The following is a 23,848-nucleotide window of genomic DNA, read 5'->3' as shown; positions in this document are numbered from 1 at the left end:
CTCTAGCCTTCCCTTGCCTACTCCCCAATCCTTCACCTCACCATTTTCTTTTTTTTTTTTTTTTTTTCTGGCTGTGTAAAGTGATGTGTAAAAGCCTGAGTCATGAGAGAAGGGATTGTGTCACCTGATAGCCACAGAGAAAAACGATGCACTAGTGGGCCAGCTTGATAGATCACAAAGTTCAGTGGTAGGTCAATTATTTTGAAACATACAGTACTGGCAGGCACAACATTATTAGAATAGAAATAGCCAAAACCCACGAAGAAGGACACTTTCATTTATTTAAAATGGCAAAATAATGCTCCATTGGAAGAAAAAATGCTTTGGGACTACTGGCCATGTAAAGACGAAGTTACGAATAAGGCTGTTTTAAGTCTCACAAGAAAATTTCATCCTGGTTGCTAAAAACTGAAGTTTAAAAATAATGCAAATAGACTGCTGCATATAGAACATTGGTACAAGGTATAGCTCGGAGAAAAAAATACCTGATCCTATATTACAATGAAGGCTCATGTTCAGCTATTCATGCTAAGACTAAAGCATTAATTAGGTCACCAGTCGTGATATTCTGTTAGCCTCAGTAACCTGGGGTACCAAAAGTAAGACAGTTTAACAATACTTTCCATTTAAGTACATACTTGGCTTGCTGTAGGCCCTTCCAATTTTCTTTCCCTTGAGCTTTTGCAGGGGTGGGTTGGCCTTCCTGGGCAGAATACACTAAACTGAACTAGTTAGTTATTTCATGAGAAGCAGCTGATCAATTCAGCATAGCTGGATGGTTGCAAAGCAGCTCTGCAGTTCCTGAGCCACGTTGGTCACTGCTGACCTCCCAGGCACGGGGCAGGGATTGCAGGAGGGCCAGAAGCTGCACTAGCACCTCTACCTGAATACAGGCGATCCAGCACCCGTGTCCTGGAGCCCTTCTCAGTGGCTGGATGCTAATTAGCAGTCTGGACTAATATCTGCAAGAGTCCACTGCTTAAGACAACCTTGCATCTTAATTGAGTTGTTAATTGCCTTCAAACATGCCGAAAAACAAATCTGTTCCTCCTCTGACAGAAGCACGATTTTATGCCTTAGGTACTAAAGATAGCATATCCTGCTGCTATTAGTCAGTATAGTTTTTCACTTTCCTGTGCCCTCTCCCTAATTGCAAAATCACTTAGCAAAGCTTGTTGAGTCTTTCAGCTCTTCAGCAATTAAGTGCCCAGTTTCATAGTACAGGAGAAAATTAAGTTCCATTCCACCTGGCATGTTTTACTGTAAAAGCCACCAGTGACCGGATCCTCACTGTGGTTAATTAAGCACAGTGAGTAAAAACAAACCCATTTTTTTTTACTCTAGGTTCTTGTTTTGTCTGATAGTGCTGCCAGCTGCTGACTGCAATCTGCGAGCTTTAGGCTTGATTGTATACGTTGAGCTGCAAGCTCAGCATGTGCCAATAGAGCTTCAAGGTGTTTTCCTAAGTGCTCTTTATGTGAAAGATTGTGCAAAACATCCTACCCAATAAGATTCTGCCGTAAGAAACGAGCAAAAATGAAACGTGGATAACGTTTTTTGGCTTACATTTTCCTGCAGAGCAGTAAGCCGTGCTTCTATAAAAGAAACCTAGGTCAAACTTCAGTATCATACAGATTCAGTGTGGCATGCATACCTGCAGCACATTTCTCTTCTCCCCTTTCTGTGGTGCAGAAAACGATTCAAAGCTGTCAAAGTTCTTCAGAAGCAGAAGGTGCAAGCGCTCTGAACAGAGAGTCTCTGCAAAAGAACTAGCTTTCCTCTGAAATGCTTTCATGTACAGCCAACCCCTTTAAATGTTCCATTTACCAAATTCACTTAAATGCGCGTTTCTCCCCCTCACTCTTGTGAGGACCCCTCATTCTTATCCTTCTCTCTTCCTTTGCCCTGGCACAGTATGCTGTCACTGGGATGTTCTTTAATGAAACTTAAAAATTGTGCGTATTAAAACTTAAAACTTTAATGAAACCAAAATTGTGCGTATACGGAGCCTACGCAGACTGCTGTTTGTTTTCCCACTAGTTAAAAATTGCTACTGTGGACCTTCAGGTTGAGAAACGTATGCTTTGAATTACCCAGGGCCTTCCCAAAGAATTGGAGTGAAGCTTGTCACCAAGTCATTGACTGTAGAGCAGGATGCATAAGCTAATCAGCTGGTTAATGATGCAGTCAAAAGCTCAACCTTTAAGTTGAATATGCTGAACACATCTGCAACAAGGAAAGGACATGTCAATTACACAAGCTCAGTAAAGCCCCCGTGCTCTAAAGCCTTTACTGTCTGTGGAGCACAGTGAGGTCTTCCCCAAATACCCTAAGGTGTGACTCTGGTGCTCAAACTGCTGTGGGGTGGGTGTGGGTGGGAAAGTCATCCCTTAATTTAGCTTTATTTTTTTCCCTTTAGCGTAACAAAAAGCTAATACAGGTCTGTTAACAGGCACTACCTTACAGGTACAGCAGTACCTACTCCAGCTTCCCTCCCTACCCCCATCACCACATGGATGACGACATTATTATTCCTTCCTCCCACCTGTAAGGGGAAGGGGAAGTGTTTTGGAAGCTTTGCTTTGCTGTTCCTTCACACCTATCCCCACCGAAAAGTGGAAGCATCAACTTAGAGCAACCAAGTTTAAGTCTCAGTTCCCAGTTTCCCTTCATGTATTTGAAGAGAAGCGTTTGGAAGTGGCAGCTTGTGGCAGCTGGCTGATGTATTTTTGAATGGGGAGGAGAGGAGTGAGGGGAGGAATGCAAGTTTAGCTAAATCTTCCCCCAAAAGGCTGGTTTATGATGTGTACCACAGTGTCAATCTCCGCCGGACCCACCATCCGAGACACCTCATCGAACTCTTCAGGAGACATGGGCAGCAGATTTTCTGGAGACTGGAGCCTGGAGGGGTGGCTAAAAGGAAGAAAACAACAGGGATAAATGATCAGCCTGCACTGAAGAAGTCAGGCACAGCTGGGCTACCATGGCTGGCTCAGAGTCCAGAAGTTCCACTCATGGGCTCTCTTGAGAAGAAGAGCTAGCCGAAATGTACCATGCTTTGCAAAGCAAGCGTGGCTTTCAGTGAACAACAGGAATACGTGGTGATCTACATTCTAGTCGAATGAGCCCAACAAGCGTTTAAGAACTTGCTTTTCCTGGAATTATTAGCTAGCGTGACTGCCTACAGCTTTTTTTTTGAATGTAAAAATGTCAATTGTTTCAGTGACAGCAGTTCATGAATGTGGCGTGATCACATCCTCAGAGAGGAAAGGTTTGTTAGGGGCACCTTAAATATGAAGACAGGTGAACTACAGCTGGAAAATTATGCTCAGTTCCTAGCAATCCAAACTTACACTTCAGAAACAGAGATTAACTCGGTCTTGATGTAGCCGTTTCCCTTGGGACCGTCCAAATCCATAGGCTCTGGGGCTTTAATGAGAGAAAAAAAAAAAAAAAAAAAGCTTTTTTTTTTTTTTTTTTTAGGTTTACCTCCCATTCCCATCTTTGTTTCAAGTAAAGCTTGTGACCCTAATAATACACAGGTCTTGTGTATTTTATAGCACTATGGTTAGTTCATTTCACTTTTAGTCAGATTTTGCTTTTCCCTATTGACACTGGGAAATGAAACCTCCCCTGCAGCTTCACGTACTGATCCACACTGCCAGTCTCAGTGTAGTGCAAGAGTCAAATATGACTGTTGTGGTTCCAGCTGTTAGTGGGAACCTACATCTCTAAATACGCCACAGGCAAACAAAACTGAATGAGAAGGATAGAGACATCTTTTTGAGCCGATCAGAACTTGTGTTGTTCCTCTTTAAAAACAGGTGTCTTAACCTACTGAAGCTCAGGTGCTTCGTCGTCTGAGCAGCACTCAAACACGGGTTAGGCTGCCAAGATGTTCGATCCAACTGCTGCCCTTCCCTTCTATGCCACAGGAGTTACCCAGCTCCCACCCACCTCACGAACAGGCACGCTTATGCTACACGAACCATTTATAGCACTCACCCTCCTTAGGCCTGGAGTAGTATTTGCCAAAGGCGTTGTCTTTGGGAATATCTGGGTACAGAAATCGCAGTGGGTTTTCAGGAATGTTCTCAGCTGCCATCACTTTGTAGTTGCGAATGATATCGGGGAAGGTAACAGCAGAGAGCTCCTTCTTGGTGTACGGTTCTACCGAATGGAACTGGGGCTCTAGAGGTGAGAGACGAAATGACTCTTAAAGGTGGTTTCAAAGCTTGTTCTAAAACTGCCCAAAGCTGCAGGTCAAGTGAGCAAAAGGCTTACTTCCAAAGTGAGCACGCCAGTTTTGAGGGGTGCTTGTTGAAGCTGTGCTGCCTTACCCGCCTTCTGCCAGCTGATGCCATTCAAGCTCTATTGCCTATTAGAAACTTTGACCCTAATACACCACTAGGGGCTCTTAGGAAAAATAGAGACACATAAAAGCCTTCCTGAAAGCCCCAAATGCTATCACCCTGTTTTATATTTTCAAAAACAAAAATTCAGTTTTTGGATGCCTCAGGTATGAAGGCAACAAGGAGAAAGAAAAAAGAGGTGATGCGAGTGCACTCAGCACTTGCTTCCCCAGCTGCTACAGGTCTTGGGCTTATCCAAGTTAAATGTCAGCTGCAGAATTCTGGCAGGTGGGGTTGGTTTAAGCAGTGTGATAAGGGAGGTTATATCTTCTTGCAGCTTTAGAGCCTTTAGGCTTCCCTGAAAGATGGTGAGAGAAGTGGCCTGGCTCGTGGTGGTGTCAGGCTGTTTGACCATTCCTGGAAGCAGGAGGAAGGAGAACTGCAAGGAAAATGAGATAAGCAAATACAGGGCTCCTCTGGGAAGAACAAGAGAAGGAAGGAACAAACCGGACAGACAAGGAGTTAAAGAAAGATGTTCAAGAAAAGAAGTTGCATACAAGATGAAGTAGGGCAGAGAACAATAGTCCAGGGGACTGAATGAGGCTGCGGTGAACAATTCCCAGGAGAGAAACAGCTGGTGGGGAAGGTGATACAGGGCTAGAGAGAGGGAGAGGCACAGGTTTGCGTGTGTCTGTACACAGCCCAGGTGGTTTGTCCTCAGCAAACTTCTAGGTCAGAAGCAGTACTGGGGAAGTTTTAATAGTTCTGCTTAATCAATTGCATGGCTTATGAACTGTACCCAGTAAGGCAGGGATCTGCTGTGGTTTGTGGCCTGTAGCTGTCTGGGTGGTGAACTGCATTGGTTCTCTGCGTGAAAGAGACAAGCATAAAGACGAGGTGTTCTGATGTACGCATGTGTTTTGAAGATCAAGGCGTTCTCTGTTACCAACTTACCGTTTTGAGATCCTTCTACCCAAGTAAACGTGATTGCTCCCTCTCTGCTGCTCTCACTGAACCTTAGTAAGAATGTTCCTGGACTCTGGTCCTTCAACAGAGCGCGCTCTTTCTCTTTACTGATGAATCCCATGATGCAGCTGCAATGTCAAAAAGAAAAAGGCTGTGCTGGTCCAGCTAGGAAAACTAAAAAGCTTTTGTCACTTTAAAGAACTGAAGTATTTATGAAAGCCTCATAGAAAGCTTTGTCCTGTGAACAGCTGGGAGGCGAGCAGGGCTGGAGCTGCCCTGCGGAAGCCATGAATCACCTCTGCTCTTCTCATCACTCGTCCTTTTGCCTGGTGGCTTCTCCAACCATTTTTCTGAGCTCACAATATATACACATATGTATATTTTCTATCAAAAGTAGGCTGTGGAGGTAGAAGTCAAGTGATGCGTACGCAATATGGTCAAATCCTAGATAGCAACTTTAACTTTAAAACTGTATTACAGATCAGTTATTTTTCCTCTTTGGCTGACGAAACAAAGCTTGCTAGCTACCAGATTGCATCCATACATTTGAGTGATTCATTTTATTCCTTGTGCGTGTCTTCTAGACCACTTGTTAAGCTTGTGTGACTTCTATCACAAAAATACATTATGCTCGGCACATTTTTTGCATGGAAGTAATTTGAAAAAATACAAAACAAGCTGGCCTGGACAGATACTTGGAGGGAGTTGTACAAGCCAGCAATAGGTCAGAACTCTGATCAAGCCCCAGTTGCGTGTTTTTTTCTTTTTTAAAAGTCAGAATTTCTTTGCACTGTTAATTCCTCAAAGTACTTTGTTAGTAACAACAAAATTTTGAGGAATAGCTGTGCTTCTGTGTATTGCTAGGGAAAATACTCCTTGCATAGTCTACTAAATAAGCATGATTTTGTTTAGAAACTTCAGGTGTCTTATTCTGTCTTCTAAATAGCGTGCTGTATGTAACAGATACGTTCTGTGGGTAAGAAGTGTGCTGTGTGTAACAAGTCTTCTGCCTTCCTATCCCTCACGTATGAAGAAAGGCAAGTGTTCTTGTAGCTGTAATGCTTAGCAATGTGCATGCAAGGGGAGTCTGTGAAGTCGTGTTGTGGTCTTGTCATCTGCTCATTTTGTTTTCGGCAGTACAACAAGGTTTAGACTGAACTCCTCTGGAACTAGAAGGTAATAATTTGAAGTCTGTTGAATGCAATAAGAGCAAGGCTGCAGACTTGTGGGATACTCCACAGCACATGAGCTGTTAACAGCATTTCATAATGTCAGAGCCTAGCTTAAATAACCAACTAGAGTGCACAGTGGTCACTGTGGTCGGGCCTGTTTTTGGCAGAAGTTACTTCTGAAATCAGCAATACCAGAACTCAAGGTTTGCTAAAATAGTATTAGAGGATAAATGGAACTCATTTTCAATTTTGCATGGTCTTACTACTCCGTTGGTAAAGCCTCCTTTCTGCACTGGTATTGCAGATAGTCTGGCTGCTGCCACCTACAGGACACTCACAAGTACTGTTTGTGGGTGCTTTTTTTTATTTTTAAGATGGACGATCACTTTATGTATTATACTTTGTTGTACTTCAGTCTTCCCTGATAAATAAAAAAGAGGCTCTGTTCTGTGGTGTGGGAAGAAACTGCTTATGGTGGAAGAGACTACTTAAAGAGGCAAAAAAAAGAAGAAAAAAAAAAAAACTGAATATTCAGAGCCCTTCTCTTTCTGTGACTGAGGCAGTCAAGACTTCCTCACTGCTAGAAATTGGTTGCCTCAGGACTTTGTTTGTGAGTTGCACTTGATTTGATCCCAAGTGTCAGTACAAACAATCTCACAACCTGATGATGCAATTTTTAACCCGAGTGAAAGCTTTGAGGCAATGACCACACTTTTGTTAACTTCATTCAGGTCTTACCCATCATTCCAGAGACACAGGAGATGTTTCTTAATAAGCTCCAGAATTCCCTCAATCCACAGCCAAAAAGGGAAATTTTTGTCATTTATATTTTCCTGAAATTCAGAGGTAGGGTGGGGGGGGAGGAGAATGGGGAAAATGAAGCATGAGTTTTGTTAAATGGAGAGGAAGCAAGCTCTCAGTATCAGTGCTATCATCTTCCTGCTCTTGCATGTTTCTCCCCTTTTCTTCTCCATAACCCCATATTCGTCTCTTTATGATTTTCCCCTCCTTTCTGTGCCCCTATTAAAGAACAACAGAAACTACTGGCAACAAGTCATGTGCTGAATCTTAAGGCAAGAGGCAGTGAGAGAGAGAAGGCTGCCTGAACCCACAGTACCCACAGATGTACCTAGTTAACTCTTGGGCAACTAACTATGCTGGTTTAAGAACACAGGACAGGATCTGGTTCTGGCCTGGGCAGGAATAAATAAATAAAATCCTCTCAGTTTTTAAACCGAGTTCATACCTTGCAGAATCTTGTCCAAGGAATAAGACCATCATGAGATCCTCCACTCGTTGGCCCTGAACAGAATAAATGGGCATCAGTCATGTTCCATAAGGTACTTAAAAAGGCAGAAAGGAAGTGACTTAGAGCAGCAAGTTCTGAGTGGTAACTTGCAGCTCTGAAGTGGTGAGCTAAGAAAGGAAAGAAATGGAAAGCTACAGCAGAGAGCTTGCAGAGGCCCCCTCTGAAGAAATTCACTGCATGAGACTGACCCAATGTGGCCCCCAGAGTGCAAGGCAAACCTTGCCTAATGGGAACTAACTCATTCTGGTTTTCTACACTGTACTACACCTAGTATGCACCAGTTAGTTCTCTTCCTGGAAGCATTTTGAAAAAAAATCTCTTCTACAGCAAACTGTAAGCTTTTCTGTAGGAGTTGAACAGACCTTGCAACTTTATTTTTTTCCCCTGAGATTAAGAACTTTTCTGTTCTCAGCTCTGGTGACTTGTCAGCTTTTAACCTAGGAACTACGTCTCCTGGGTCCGCCTCAACCACGGGCTCTTCTCATTCCTGTTGTAATTACTCCCTCTCCTTGTTTTAATGTCAGTGTTTCATAATTGCATCAAAACATCCAAGAAAATCCTATGCCACGACTACAGCAGCTTTGTGGACCCTGACAGTCTTCAGGGCACAATTCTTTCCAATACAGGCCAAGCTATGAATTTCAATAAAGACAGAAATCATCTTTTCCCTCTCTTTTTCTTTAAAAACAAATTGGGCTAAGGAAGCTTGTTTCTGATACTGCTAATATTAGAGACCAAGAGATCAATGTTCACATCACAAAAGCAGTAGGTGAGTTGTATCCCGGCACCCTGTTAGATTCTATATCCCCTTGCATTAAAGGATCCTGACTACATCGTGTTCAACTTCGGGGATATTTTTTTTCAGTGGTGAAGTAGTTTTAGCTGCAGAGATGAGACTTAAATAGCATCCTTACTGTGACAAAGATCTAAGTTCTGAAATACAAGTTGACCATAGGAATGTCAGGGGTTGCTTTGTCTTCATTATGATTAATCAGCCTAACTAAAAGTCTGTAAGGACACTTATTTTTAAAGGTAACCTATTTAAATTAAGGAGGTTGTTTTTGTTGTCAGATCTTATGTTTGGGAAATTAGGGAAAGGGAATTAAAGAGTCTGGAATGTTGTACTTGATACCTAGACTTCCTAAAGCCAAATCCCTTGAAATATAAATGCTTTCTAAAACCTAAGGAATAGGGGAGTATACTGAATCAATGGTATTTTTATCCTGAGTCCACTATGCAAAGTCAGTAGCTGTGACAGGTACCCTGCCTATCAGGCAAATGGACCAGGAGTTTGGAGAACAAAACCCATGGCTGACGATGCTTTTACTAAGGATTCTGGCCTGGGAGACATTTCATTTGGCATCTCTCAATAGTTTCATAGTGCCTGTGCTTTGGTGTGGCAACTCTGTGTATGCAGCATGAATGTTCCCTGTAGCTGGGGACAGGTATATCAACACATGTTTACTACGTATGTAGTAAAATTCTATGTATGTATGTATGTATGTAGTAAACATTTAGAACTTCTTCAACAGGCAGAAGTAGCTCCAGCTAGCAATGCCCTATTGCATGAACTCCTAGGATAGAAGTGCAGATTTTTTTCATGACCTGACCTTCCTTTGCAAACTCTATGAAGGGGAAAGCTAGAAAGCATTGTATTGCTACAGTGTGATACTGTATAAGGGGAAAAGGCTTGAGAGGAAGTGAAAACTTAAAACAGATTGCAGAAAACATGAACTTGCTTCAATTCAAACTGGCCATCTGCTTGTTCAATGGAACTAAAAGGCTTAAAGTGGTAGAAGCAGACCATACCAAGTAGCTTCTCTCCCAGCATGCTCAACTGATCTGCATTAAGGCCTCTCTTTGTCACAGAGGAAAACTGCCAGCTCAGAACTTCAGAAAGTTTCGACCACTTTGCATAAGGTGGATTCAGAAAGAAGGACAAGTTCTAGAATGGAAGGGAAAAATACAACGTACAGTTAGTAAACATTAACTTTGGAATGCCACTTGAATTCATGAAGGTGCAGTGCCTAAACAAATGCAGATGTGAGAATGGATGTCAGCTTGAGACAACCCTCAAAACCGGACTGCTATTCTGATGGGGACTTTTTACTGGGAAGAGCAGTTTCTGGGACTCTGCTTTGGGTAGGTCTTCTCCCAGTGGGTCAGATTACCAGATCCCAGGGTTTGCATTTTTGCATGATTATTTGGCTTCTCACTGTGTATACTGAATACAATAAATAAATTCCCTTTGTGGGTTCCAAACACTGGGTAGGGTAGGGTCAGTAAGTCATTCTGCCTCCCTCTCTATGCCCAAAAGCTGTTAGCAGTCATCTGCAGGGCAAAAATGTAGCAGCCACTTGCATGCAACTGATGCTTAAAATCTACATTAATACAATTTCAGGAACTGTTTCCACAGAGGTAGAAAGGGTTTTTGTTTTGCAAATACCTTGGGGTCAGTAGACAGCATGTTGAACCATAAGATAGAAGCCCATCCGCTTGGAAGCTGGCTCACGTTTGAGATCACAACAATGGGAAGGGACGTGGTCTGAAAGGGGAACAGGAGGAAACACGTCAGACTATCCTGCATCCCTGCTGAAGTCCTTCTTTATAGTACCCTCAAACCTGTTTCCATCTTAATTCCCTGCTTGTACCGTTTTAATTGTCACCATAAGTGACAGAGGAAGCTAATTCCATCTCTTTCATTTAAGACATACCTCAAGGTCTATTACTAAGCCAGGCTGGCACAGCTGTGTCTCAAAACTCAGGGAGTGAAGTTCTTCTGTCACGATGAGAGGACCCTTTGAAGAAGGAAAAAATAAAAAAACGTTTCAGGGACTGAAAATTGCTGGAGGGGAGGGGAAGGGATTTATTATGGGAAAACCCTTTTCTCTGAAGTTGCTTGTTTTGGGACACTCCTTGCTCTGGACTTCAGAGATGGTTTACAGCCCACAGTTAAGTGATAACGCTAACTTCCTAAAACTGCATATTATAATGGGTACTTTCTAAGCATCTCTCCTTTGCGGCTGCTACCAAAAGCCACAAAGATTTCTAATTGCTGGAAAGGCCTGTTAAAGCTAGATGCCAATGAGAAAGAGTTGAGAGGAATCATTCCGGCAGTAGTTGTCATTTGCAGACATCTCCTACATAGATAACTTCTTAGAAAAGCTGAACTCTACTGGTAGTCTGTCTCTGTGTGTTTCTTCATGGGGCTGAGTGGAGCATTGTCTTAAAATGTTTGAATGTCGTCTTGGTGTTGTGCAAAAGCTTTATGAACAAGGCTAGTGTTGCATACCTCATTTGTTCTGCATCCTGCGTTTTTCTGTTCTTTCAGTTGCTGCAAACAAACAAACAAAGCTGTCACTCATTTACCTCTTTCACAGCTGAAAGCAGTAGTGGATGCAAATTGCTTCTGTGCTCTAGCTGCTCAACTGCATGTCAACTTGCTGCACCGGTGTCTGATACTGTTTGTTTCGAAGTTGTGAAAGCATTATAATGTATACTACTCTTTTATAAAGCATTCAGCCGTGAAAGCAGGTACTGTGTCTTTATATAAGAGGCCTTATAGCAACAGAAGCAGTATGAAATCAGCAAGGATCAGATAAAATACTGGTTTATCAAAAGTACACCTCTGAATTGAACAAAACTCTGAACACTAGTAGTGTACGTTCTGGACAGCAAAGGGAGACTTCTGTGTTATCAGGTTCAAGACTTGCATTTTTTCCTTTCCTGTTGTTATGATGAAACCAATCTGATTTACTTCGTAATCTGCAAATCAGGTGTCTTATTGTCTCTTGAAGGCACTGAATTCCTTGTAGCTGCTCCCTCTTAGACAATTTTCCTCTTCCAATGCCAAATATCTTTAAATTACTCTATGCTTCTCTGTCTATGGACCCTCCCCTGAAAAGCCCAAAAGAGTTCTAGGCTTCTTTCTCTTACTCCTCCAACATGCTCATTACAGGATAAGCTGTATGGCAGCAAATACTTGTCATTGAAATAGGGCCAGAAAGGCAGTCAGCAATAAGCATTTCAGCTGAACCAGGCCAAAGATTTTGAAGAGATGTTTGTTCACAGTTCCTTTTTTTTTTTTTTTTTATGAAAGTAAATGCTGACTTCTTCAATAATAAAAGCAAATTGCCTACTTCCTACCGCACCCTCTGCCCACACAATTAAATGGATGTGTCAATGAAAGAAAAAATCCCCTACCAAATGCCTGAACTCTGCTGCTAGACTTCCGTTAGTAGATTCTTCCATGTTCATTACTTTTGTGTTTGTTCCCAGAATATTAAATTTCCTGAACCTTCACAAAGAAAAAAGAATTAGAGGTCTGAAATCCATTGAAAGAACCCAACGTTAGTATATCAAACTGCGATGCTACATACCCTTTGACTGAGTTCTTCTCGCTTACATCTCTGTCAAAAAAAAAAAAAAAAGATAAAATCATCTAAAGATTCTGCCACAGACACAGCAAATCTGTTTTTTAATAGCCGACTGAGAACTGCTAAAATGCTTCTGTGAAATCTGTTGTGCAAGAGAGTCGATTGGTTCAAGCAGTCAAAACAAACATTGCCTTACACAAGCTATCTTTTTACCGAGGTTCACTTTTTTTTCATGGGTGCCTAGGTTTTAACTCTTGCTCTGAAATTCGATACACTTCCTATAAATCTGCTTTCAAACCATATCACTTGTTGAAGAAATCAGTGCACCAATTAAATCAGTTCTCCCACCACTCACAATTTTACTGAATTGCATTATCTGGTACACTTCTAAAGACAACTGAAAAGCAGGGAAGCTGTATGTGCCTGGAGACAGAGTTCAATTCTATGCTTTCAGCTCTGCTTTCTGTGCTAGCACAAGTGAAACATCCACAGCAGAGAAAAGTGGTTCAGCAGTGCACATGCTGACCAAGTGCTGTTCTGTGCCCAGGCTGATCTAGCAGTAGCGAGCTCTCCTCAGCACACATGAACATGGCTGGCAGTAAGAACTTGAGGCCTTCTGTCCTTTGTGACATCTCCCAAAACTGGGTAGAAAGACCTAGACTAAGGGTGTAGGGGAAGGATGTGCCTATTGTGATGGAGAACCAGCCTACTCCTGGCCTACTCCAACACTTACTTAATCTGGCTGCCTTCTGGATTTCTGAACATGAGGCCTGCTTTGCTTTCTCATAGAGAAGAACGAGAAAAATACAACATACTTATCAAACAAAACTTTCACTTTCAGGTTGTAGTTCAGTTCCTGCAATTTCACCAGCAATCTGCAAAGAGATTTAAAAAAAAAAAAAGAAAAAAAAAGATGACTGCAACTACAAAAGACAGCTGCTCTGATGTAGTGCTGCTTATCACAGGTGTATTTGAGCAGCACAGCTCAGGAACATGTACGGGCCCCAAGCTCGCTCTGTACAAGGTAACATGTGCAGTGACAGTATAAATTAGCAGTCTGTAGAACTGATTCCAGTTCCTGCTTTAGAGGTAAAAATAGATTGGCAAACGGGTTACTTTGCATGGAAAAAATAGCCTGCATGTATCTGATCTACTATCTGCTTGTATTTCTCAGACACTCGATTGTCACCACACCTGGTAAAGGGTAAAACACAAGTTAAGCTTAGATAGAAGACATCCCCCTGCCACTTGGCACTTTGCTCATCCCCTTGACCTCAGCACTTTGGCTACTGTGTAATGTGTGCCATCCCCCCAGCTGTAGGAAGCCAACGAAATGAAAGACTCCCTGCAAAAGAAGGGGAAGGGAAAAACATACCTGAGCTTCACAGTGAACTGTACGCCTGTCTTAAGGACTAACGGCCTCTGAGGGTGGGTTGGCATGCAAGGCTGTCTCTCTACCACGAAGGAGCTATGGAAAGAATAGATTAAAGGCAATTTGATTTATCAGTGTTTTCTTTAAGGTATATGAAGCTACACACAAAACAAATTTCAAAAGAATGATGATTTCCTAGTAGTTCTGCCCACTAATTCATTCTGTTTCAATGGATACCGAGTTCTGTGTGGCTTTCTTTTTGCTCGTTTCAGCAGGCCTAGGAATGTTTAAAGCGTAAAGTGACTTTGTGAGCCATTCGTGCATTTAGGAAACACAGCCCTTAGGTAGGATGGAGTGCTATCTCAGACTTCCCTGAAATCAAACTGTGTGTAAACACTGATGCAACTCACATAATCCACATGAGGAGTGTTGCTTCACTTGCTATTTTCAGCTTGCTAAATTCTTATGCTTGGTGTTGTAACACACACCCAAGAGCTAGATAAACTATCTGGGGATTCAGTGAGGGCTACCTGACACCACAAAGCAAATTCCTGTACAGATGGACCCCAAACTGTGTCTGTAGGTGCCTTTTGTAGGCACAAACCCTGAAGTGTTTCTATTAGCAAGTCCTAGGCAGGGATGCTTCCCTCCACTGTACTTGCACATGAGAACTTACAGCAGCTGCACTAATGCAGCTCTTTCTTGTTGCGATACCCGTGTCCTCCAATTGAAAGCTAGTGGTCGAGGCATTGAATGGCACTTTGGAAACCCAAGTCTCAGCCCCTGCACAGGGGGTTACGTGCTGGATCTCAGGCCCTGCTCTTATCTGCTAGTTTCAAGTCTTCTGCAGCATGAGTTGTCATGTACTGTATGCTACAGAATGGAACTTGGATCGTACATGTAGCATCTACCAACTACAGTAATTTGCATCACAGATGCTAGAGGGTAGGGCTGGCCTCCTTACGTTGGAGACAGACAAGATGCATCCAGACACAAAAGGGTGGAGAATCTAGTGTGTATTTATCTTGGGCACAGCTTGGTGGGGCTGGATTCACAAGGTGGCTTGTAGGGCTGCAGCTGAAATCAAGACATAGATTGACGGACAAGGAGCTTGTAATTAATGCATGTTGTAGCAAGCTCCTGCTGACTTACAGGATGACAGGTCACAAACCCTTTCCACAGGTTTAGGCCTGTGGAAAGGTGAAGCAGGATAAATCTCAAAAAAAATGGTTACTTAATGTTTGTAACAAACATAGGAAAACCTCAGAAAAGGCAAAGTTAGTGCGCCTGAAATCCTGAGCAAACAGAAGGGAAGATTCCATCCATTCATTCACAGTTGCAAAAAGACCATTCTTGTCCGTTACCTCTGGATAAGCTGTTTGAAAAGACTGTGTGTTCGGTCCTGCAGAACTTGTTTGTTTTTTGTGATGGGATCAGGGTCATAAGTAAGCTTCTGCTCCAGTTCCTCAAGCTTTTTGAGCTGCTGACGAACTTGCTGCAGGCTTTCAGCAACAATGGTGAACCTACAATTAGAGGGTTTCATTACTTTTAGCACGTTTTTTGTGTTGTAATAATGCTGAGACACCAGCGAGGTAACTGTCTCTAAGGAGCACACAGTACACAAAGAACACTTTTGCACTGGAAATGTGGTGAAGTGTAAAAAAAAAAAAAAAAAAAAAAATCAGTGACATGTAGTTACGCTGTGACAGAATGAAAGCATGTAACATAAATAATCAGCGTATTTGACAGATCTGGTGCTCCTTCATAACACGCTTCAAGCGTTTGGCCAACACAGTCCTTGTCTGGAGACTTACCAGTTCTGTAGCTGGTCAAGGCAGGCATTGGGTGGGCCACCAATACATGCAGTCTGTTGCCTGTGTTTCCACTCCACCAGCTCCTCATTAATGAGAGCACTCTGTGTGTGTTCTGTGGTGTTCAACAGCTGTATGATCTTGTTCACCACTTCCTATAGGGAATGTTAAATTACCCTATTTATTAAAAATCTTTAATACAAAAAATCTAAGTGCTGTTTTAGCTAGTGCTGTGTCCTGTAAAACTTTGCAAGGACCTCAGAGTAATACTTTCTACCAGCGGAAGATGTTTCCCATAACATCTACTTCTTTTTATCTGCAATATTTGCTAGATTAAGTGGAGAAACGATGCATATTCAGTATTCCAAAGAGCCAGTGTCCCAAGTGTACATTTGGGACCACCCAGTGTTTGCTGGAGACTTCAGCACTGCAATAAGAGTGAGCAGCACACTTAACTAAAACACAGCTGTAAATATCTTAGTTGTTTTTTCCTCAAAAACGTGATTATTGCTACTGCGTTAATTCCTCTCGTTCTTGTAGCTTTACCTAACAGTTTGATAAAGAAAGGTTGCTAGAAGAGAAATATAACTGCTTAGTGATGTTCTAGATTTCCAGGAAGGATTGAGTGAACAAAATTCAGCTTGAAGTGAGAGCAGAAAAAAATTGCTATGATTTGATAAGTCAACCTAATGAAAACGAACATGCATTCAAAATCAACTGTTGTTGCCTTCTGAAAAGAAAACTAATGCACTACCTTTCTCTTGATGTCAAGTAATAAGAACATCTTCTTGAGATTCATCTGTTCTTTCTTATATTCCTCCTGTGACACACCATTGGGCTCATGCTCTGTAAAAATAAGTCCAAACTGTGAAGCTGAGGCTAAAAAACAGCAGCAGGCCTTGTGAGAACAGAGAAGTAAGCAGGGGGTGAGGGAAACCACCGAGGAAGAGACCCACATGGCTAATGTCAACTGCAGTATATCTGTAAAGTTTAAGGGAGGAAAAATTGGGCCATCTACATTTTTTTCTCCTTTCCTCTCTTTTGAAAGGACTCTCCACTTAAAGCATCAATGCAAGGCAAAGTACCTGATATGAGTTTGTTTTTGATGTCATTATTTTAAGTGGAGTTCTTTATGTTCTGTAGATGCTGATTTTTTTTCTCATGCTGACATGAATCACTCATGTTACCTAACCTGGCAACTAAAGTTAACTCGTACTTCAAGGGAGGATATTTATAGCCTTCTGAGAGAAGCCCATGCTGATAGCTCCCATACAGTGGCCCCACTGACCTTAAGTTAGAGGCTCCCATCCATTTGTGGAAGTGCACCAACTACAAAGACCAAGACTATGGCTCAAGGTAGTAGTCAGCCCTCTTCTAAGGGCTAATCAACTGGAAATTTGTGTTGGAAACTGAAGGGTCTTCTGTTAGTTTGTTTTGAAACTAAGTCCAAAAGATCTATATAACGAACCCTGTGTGGTCACAGTCTATAGTGTCTGCTATTTCTAGGGGCAAAAAGAAGTCAAGGACAAAGGAATGCCGCGTTAGCAAAAAGGTTCTCTTCTAAGAACACATCACGAGAATCCATTTTGGGGAATTTAGGTTTCAGCATAAGGCAGCACTGATGAGGGAGGGACATGAACAGTAAGTTTGGCTGCATATCATGTAGCTTGGCTTCCTGACATATGACAGGAGAGTTTACTCTTACGAGCTGCATGCAATAAGGCACGTCCTTGATAAATTACTCACCTCTGTTCTGCAAGGTTTTACATTTAAAGTCATATTCATCTTGCACGTCCTCTAATGTCTTGATGTCTTGTTCCACATCCTATGAAGTGTAAATGAAGGTGGCCACAATTACTCAATATTTTCACATGACAGAGCTTAAAGCCAATCACCTTATTTTTACTTGTCACTTTAAAAAGTCTTTTATGCACTGGAAGCTTTTCAATGCGTGTGAATCGATTAAAAACTGCTTTAAATACAGCTGTAATCATACTATACTTACTATAACACTGTTTTTTACAGCCTTAACTTTCGCGTCAAGTTCCTTCTGTTTGTCCAGCATCCCAATCACGGTGTTCTGTACACTCCCCACTTCCATCTGAGGGCGGCAAGTAGAACAAAACCAGAAATCAAATCTGAGTGAACCAAGAGTAGAGGTTTTTTTTTTGTTGTTAATGCTAGTTAGTGGCTTTTGTTAACAAATAGCCTCACAAAGCATTACTTATTCTCATAAGTCATAGCAAGGTTTTATAGAAGAGTTCAAGTGATTTTGCAAGGACCAGGGAGGATTAAGAAAATTTTTTTCTGTGGTGATGCTGCATTTTTCATTATACCAATAAAAAGCTATAAACACTGTTTTCTTTGCACAAATCCATCCTCCTATTTTGCTTATTTTAATGCATTTTTCTAAATATATTCCAAGAAAACAACCGTGCTGAAGGCTGGATCACATCTATTTTAAATGTTAGATTCATCCATTCAGGCAACGGGGAGAAAAAGGCTAAGAGGGAGAGCAAGGTAGCTTGGTGTACAGGCCAATGGGATAACCTCTTATGTGATTTATTTTTCCTACAGGACAGTAAAATACATTTTAGATCTCAGTATAGCTCCTTTGAAAGCTGGAAGCTTATGGCATTGCTGAGGTCAGCTAGAGAATTTGTCTATAAACTGGTAAAGGTTCCCCATCAGAGCCTTGATCAGGTCTCCAGGGCAATCTGAGCATACCCTAATATAGGGGATGTCTTTTTTTTTTTTTTTTTTTAAATGATGCTTACAATTATGCTTGTTTTGGAAAATGAGAACCTTTATTAAACTTATTGGAAAGCAGAGGTAGGGCATGGTGTTTTACATGCTGCCAATGGTAAGTACAGGAAGATTTGTTTCTTTTTCTAATTTGGACCAGCTGGCATGCTGGAAAGGCAGTTCATGCTTTTGTGTCATGAGCCAGAACAGAAACTGACAGCTGTACTACAGCTACAAGGTATTTGGGAGTGGCTTTGCCACAGTGGCTTTTTAGAGAAGCTATTTTGGACACAGTTGCATTAGGCTCATTGTTGAAAGCCAGAGTCCCAGCCTTCTCAAAAGCTTGTTGTAACGGGAAGTATTTCAGTATTGGAACTTACATGTGCTTGGTTAGTCATCACTTCATTACTACATAAGTGGATTACATCTAGCTACACAGTCTGCGCAACTTTCCCAACTGCAGGATTTTATTGTGATACAGTTCTTGGAAAGGAAAACGTGACATGCATTGTTAGAACTGATAAGGAAGGGAGAAGTGTATGGATTTACCTATGGTTCAGAAGGAGGAAATGAGATTTTTTTTATTTATTTATTTATTTTTTTTTTAAAAAAACAATACTTGAAGGTAACTGGGCAGGGAGAATGCAGCATCACTTTCACAGAAAACCACCAAAGCTCAGCTGGTCAGTACAGAGTAAATTGGGAGTAAAATACAGAAGAAAAAAGCTAGAATCTTGAAGAAATAAGGGAAGCACTGTTGATTAAATAGAAATAGTGCTTGACTAAAAAAAGAAAAAAAAAAGATAAGCACATCAGGTCATACTACAGAGGAATTAAAAATAATTTACCTTTTACATTACCCAAGGAATCAGAATTACTTTCTGGCTCTTTCTCCTCTGAATACTTCATACAGCTCAAACTACCCAGTACGTGCTAGTGTTTACTCTAGCATCTTTAAAAATCACGTTGTGAGGCAAAGCAGAAACAGCCTGTTTGCTCTTTGTCTTTTTCCTCTCTCTGTCCCAAATAATAGGAAAGGGCAGATAGGACTGCAACAGACAGACATCCCAAGACTAACTTACCTGATTAGATAACTGGGCACTGTTCAGTATTTTCCTTTCTTCTTTCAAACAGTTGTAGATGATCATTGCCATGTGTATTGGGTCTTCTTGGAAGTTATCCTGCCATTAGAGACAGGCTATTGTTAAAGTTCAGAAATGGAATCTCTCGTCTTTTCTTTAAACCAATTGGCAAAAAAGTTGTGAATTGAAGCCTTGAGGCACTGGTCATTGTTTGCTCCAAGACTACATGGAGTGCAACTGCTGCAACCATCTAAGAGAAGGGTTTTCTCTGCCTGTTATTTCTCTGTTAGCTTACAAAGAGACCGTGGGACTTGTCTCCAGCCCTTCTCCATTGTTTTGTGCCATTACTGGAAGAAGGCAGAAAATACATCGTAGTCCTAGAGACAGCTTCTCTTCTCTTGGGAGCCACCCTTCCATTCCTTAGAGATGGAGCTGCTGGCTTTGAGGGGCTGTTCTAGCTTGGTGGGTGCAGCTCTTGCTTGAGGATGTAAAGGGGAGAGGTTTGCTGCCTCTCAGGAACACAGACGGGGCTGGATACAAATTCAGGCTTTCTGCTTGACGCAGGTAACAGGCTGAAACATGTTCTAGGCTGAGTACTGCCTTAGGAGCTGCTGAGTTGTGCCAGCCCTCTTGACCGAGAGGCTGGTCCTGTCTTCAGAAAACACTCCCCCGGGCACCGACCTGCAGTGAGGATAAGCTAAGTGCGTGGGAAATCAGATGTGGAGGAGGCAACTGTGGAAGATCCTCTGGCGCAGAGCCCTGCAGGGAGGACGGGCTGACTGGCTAAGGAAACTAATTAAATCAAAGAATATGTTCTGCAGTGCCCCCGCTACCAATCACTCGGTCCATTTCTTTGCCAATACGATACACGCATAGAATTGTTGCCTAACGGCAGGCCCCCTGCTATTTGTTGTGATTCTGTAGCTCTATGGCAAGCATTTCTTCCATTGTGTTTCTTCTGCATCTTCTTTTGTCTTGTTAGGACATGAAAGAGACTAACTGGGGAAAGCATGGGGTAAGTGAATGGCATCCATGTAGGTGCTCCAAATAGATGTAGCCAACACCTTACTAACTCCACTTTCTGTTTCAACAACTCTCGAACTGCAACCATACTCTTACTGAAACTAACTTTCTAACCGTAGCCAATTTAAAACCAAGAGTAGGAATGTTTGAGAACCCTGAATTTAAGTATTCAGAACTCAAACACTTTGTGAAAACTCCCTCCTGGCAGGCTAGTCTGCTTAGAGACATCCAATCGCAGTACTGAAGCCACTCACGCAAATACACAGGCACGCGTCCCAGGCATACCTGAAGGTTACGCTTGCTTTTCCTTATGTTGTGCTGCAGCAGAAAGTTGTTTTCTATCAAAAATCGACTGAACTGATCGTCGAGCTGTGACAGCAGGTCATGGAACAGCACCGTAGCAAAAGAGACGTTGTTGGCTGCATGTTCCCTGGAATGATTCAAGGCATGCTTGTGTTAAGTACTTCAGTACTTCCAAGTGGTGTTCAAGAAACGGGTGCAGGAGTACTTCACTATTAACCCCCAGCTCCAGTTGGGATACATGCAAGCAGTAAGAATTACCTTCAAACATAAGCCACTGTTATTCTCTCACCTTCTATTTCACTTTCCTTGACAGAGAAGCGCTACCTTTCCCTGGGGCTACTGTTGCCACACTCTGTGTGGCCTCATTTACCTGTTCCATGCATGTCAGGAAGCTGAAGGTGACCCTGAGACACATGCACATTGTTCTACAGTTCTAGAAACACACTCTGCAGAAGCTCTGGAAAAAGTACAAAGCACTGACTAGTGAGAGCATGAGATGCCAAAAAAAACCTGATCTGTCTTAAAACAACTACTTCTGTTAGGGACCAAAGGGGATTATGAGATGGTACACGTTACTCTAAATAGGCTGGGCTCCTGCCCCTCTTTGTGTCCCTCAGCCGCACAGCTACTGAAGTGTCCTACCAGCAAGGGTTTCCCTGGCAGCTCGCTTCCCCAGCACACGCAGAGTTAGAGGCAGCAGCAAAACACAAGACCCCTTCTTGTCACGTAACCCAGAGGTCGTTTTCGGTGCTTACCAGTCCTGGTTCTCCAGCCACTGTGCCAGGTACTGCCTGATCTCCATGGGGAAGCTGTCATCGTACAGCTGGTGAACTTGCTCCAAGAACTTGGAGTCAAGTTGCTGGAGCTGGTACCACTGAGTCATTCTGGGGAAGGGAGAAAAAAAATAATAATCAGTGTGAGTGATTAATAGCTGAGTGGGAGCTCAGCTTTTCATTAAAAACGAAGGTGCAGGGAGGAGGAGCATTTCCAGCCAAGAGAAACGTGTTCTGTTGGGCGACTGCATGATAATATTGTACATTGGCTTTGTTTTAATTAAAAAAATTGAGAAAAAATCGCGAATTGAGGCTCTCAGTGCATTATTTAACGAAAAACAGCTCCAAGTGGAGTCACCTTTCCTTAGACAACCGGCGCTTCGTCCCCCTGCGCCCCTCCGGCAGCGCTCGGTGCAGGCAGCGAGGGGAGAGGCAGGACTTTGCCCGGCAGGCAGGAGCCTGGGGCCGCCTGCTGAGGGGAGGGAGGCGCGAGGGCCGTTAGCGGCCGTTGGCGACCGTTAGGGGCGACCGTTGGCGGCGCGCACTTACCCGTCGGACGAGGCAGCCCCGCGGCTCGGCTCGCGCCCGCCGCCCGCGCCCACAAATAGCCGCCGGGCCGCGGCCATGGGGGCTCGCGGCGGGGCCAATGGGAGCCCGGCCCCCGCCAAGCCAGCCAATGGGCGCGCGCGGCGGCGCTCGGAGGCCCCGCCTCCTCCCCCCCTCTCCTTCCGCGCGGCTGGGAAGGAGCGGAGGCGCAGCGCGCAGGCGCGGCCCGGCGCCGCCCCCACGTGACTTCGCGGAAAGGTGGCCGGCGCCCGGCAGGCGAAACCGAAAGCGCCGCGCGCGCCCCCGCCCCCGCCCGCGCGCCCCCGGGCGGCCATCTTGGGGCACGGCCGCGCCTCAGGGGGCCGTCAGCGGGGAGCCCCCTCCTCTAATTCCTCCTTTTACCGAGGCAGAGCCCTCACCTCACAGCGCCTGAAGGACAAAAGTCGCGCTGCTGCCACAGCTGCTGGTTTCACATGAAGTGACCTGCTTCTGCGGCGCAGCCCGCAGCTGAGGCGCCGTCCCGTTAATTGTTAACCCGCCCTGTGCTAACCGCGTTTTTAAAAGGATAATAAAAACTAGCGCCAAGCCCTGTTTCACAGTCCCGTCCAGCAACACAAAAAACTCGATGTTCAAGCCAAGAACATCCAACTATTTAAGTTGGATTTCATGGGGAGCGGGGGCAAAGGAGAGAGAAACATTCCCGGGCTTGTTTCCTTCATCATGTTCCTCTTGAGCTTGGGGTGGGCAGGAGCCATTTGTCATTTTGTTTCTATTCTGATGGTGAAAATGGGTTGGAACAAACAGGCGTGAAGAAAATGCAAGACCAAGTTGCTGTTTCTTAAGGCTGTGTTAGCGCAAGAAGACTCCCTCTTGTATCTTGAAGAATTCCAGGGATGCGACTTTAAGCCAAAATCTCTCTTTATTCATACTGGTCATATAAATTACAGATCTTATTAGATGTATATACACAATCGTTTTGGAAAATCATTTATACACGATGCTTTCTGAGAAAATAGGACTTCCTATCTGCAGCTAGCTTTGAATCAGCTCAGATTAGTCAGCTACAGAGAGGCGTTTGTTAATTTAAAGTCAGTCCAATGCAGTATTTGGGTGATGCATGGAATAATCTGTTTCTGTTCTAACAGCGATGCTGCTAATTAACATCAATACTGTGGGTGAAGGGGGTGAGCGAAGTAGAGAAATGAAAGCGAAATCTGGGTCTAACTGACTCCATCTTTTCACCCTGGTTATCTGATTTGTGCCAAGAAGAGTATAAATACTCTTGAGTACATGCTCAAGAAGAGTATAAAGTGCAAATACATAATTGTTTGTGTGTTTTAAGAACTGCGTTAACCATTTACTCTGCACACAAGAATTAGATCTTAATGAGGCTACACACATGAAAGACGGTGGCCTTGGAATCGCCAGTTTATTATTCCATTAACGGTTTTTAGGGATAGTATTGGGGGAAAAGAAAAACAAAAACCTCAAACAAGCAAGCATTAATCTATGCCTGAAGCAAATAAAATAAAATAGAAAGGCAGTATAAAACCAGTTATTCTGCTTACTAGGTGAGTTTCCAACAGGCATGTAACATTGTCATGTGTCACAACGTGCCCAGTGGTCAGAAGATGTTGCAGCTCTTCAGTAATTACTTCTTAAAACTGCCTCCCAGTCTGCATTTACCAGATAGTGTCCAAACCGTGTGTCAGATCAGCACTTCTAGTTTGTAGGCTTTCTGATAGCGCCCAGGTACAAGAGTAAGTACTGCACACAGATTTACTTCCCCCCGAAAACAGTGACAGATTTTACTAACCCTGTCTTCCAGCTGCAAAAATGAAGACAGAGCCATTTGTCACCACAAGTTTTATGTCTGATCTCCTCATAGAACTCCCTTCTCTTCCTAGTCTTGCCTTCCTCTCTCCCACAGCTTCTGCTGCAGTGGCAGATAAAAACCTATGCTCGAGGTAGTTCATCATTGGGAAAAAAGAACCCCTGGATACCTACGGGACAATTGA

General features: G+C 43.2%; 1 protein-coding gene across 2 annotated transcripts; it reads right to left on the bottom strand.

Moving 5' to 3' along the window:
• Positions 1–48: 48 nt before the first annotated feature.
• Positions 49–21,905, bottom strand: STAT1 (signal transducer and activator of transcription 1). Of its 2 annotated transcripts, none has more exons than XM_032189701.1 (24): positions 21,834–21,905; positions 21,267–21,395; positions 20,494–20,638; positions 19,186–19,284; positions 17,364–17,459; positions 17,105–17,183; positions 16,113–16,204; positions 15,362–15,513; positions 14,912–15,070; positions 13,551–13,643; positions 12,991–13,050; positions 12,179–12,208; positions 12,003–12,096; positions 11,092–11,133; positions 10,514–10,597; positions 10,246–10,344; positions 9,609–9,744; positions 7,737–7,792; positions 7,229–7,323; positions 5,307–5,446; positions 4,006–4,191; positions 3,354–3,429; positions 2,811–2,913; positions 49–2,226 (listed from the first exon to the last, which is right to left on the bottom strand). In XM_032189701.1, the coding sequence occupies exons 2-24, from the start codon at positions 21,392–21,394 to the stop codon at positions 2,203–2,205; spliced, it is 2,268 nt and encodes a 755-aa protein (XP_032045592.1). In that variant the 5' UTR covers position 21,395; positions 21,834–21,905; the 3' UTR covers positions 49–2,202. The 2 variants fall into 2 exon arrangements, with proteins under 2 accessions (XP_032045592.1, XP_032045593.1); XM_032189702.1 differs by having other exon boundaries at positions 2,838–2,913; positions 21,834–21,889.
• Between the last annotated feature and the right edge of the window lie 1,943 nt (positions 21,906–23,848).

The sequence above is a fragment of the Aythya fuligula genome, chromosome 6, assembly GCF_009819795.1.
Source record: "Aythya fuligula isolate bAytFul2 chromosome 6, bAytFul2.pri, whole genome shotgun sequence".
Classification (NCBI taxonomy): domain Eukaryota; kingdom Metazoa; phylum Chordata; class Aves; order Anseriformes; family Anatidae; genus Aythya; species Aythya fuligula.
Note: the sequence above shows the minus strand (reverse complement) of the source record. Positions and strands in the feature narration are given on the sequence as shown.

Bases quoted from the DNA above. Each gene is read 5' to 3' on its own strand.
- STAT1 (XM_032189701.1), bottom strand. From the start codon at position 21,394: ATGACTCAGTGGTACCAGCTCCAGCAACTTGACTCCAAGTTCTTGGAG. The intron at 10,345-10,513 runs GTATGTCTTAAA...TTCCCCTTTCAG, and splicing joins GCTTAGTAATAGACCTTGAG to ACCACGTCCCTTCCCATTGT. The intron at 2,914-3,353 runs GTAAGTTTGGAT...TCTTCCTTTTAG, and splicing joins TTAATCTCTGTTTCTGAAGT to CCACCCCTCCAGGCTCCAGT.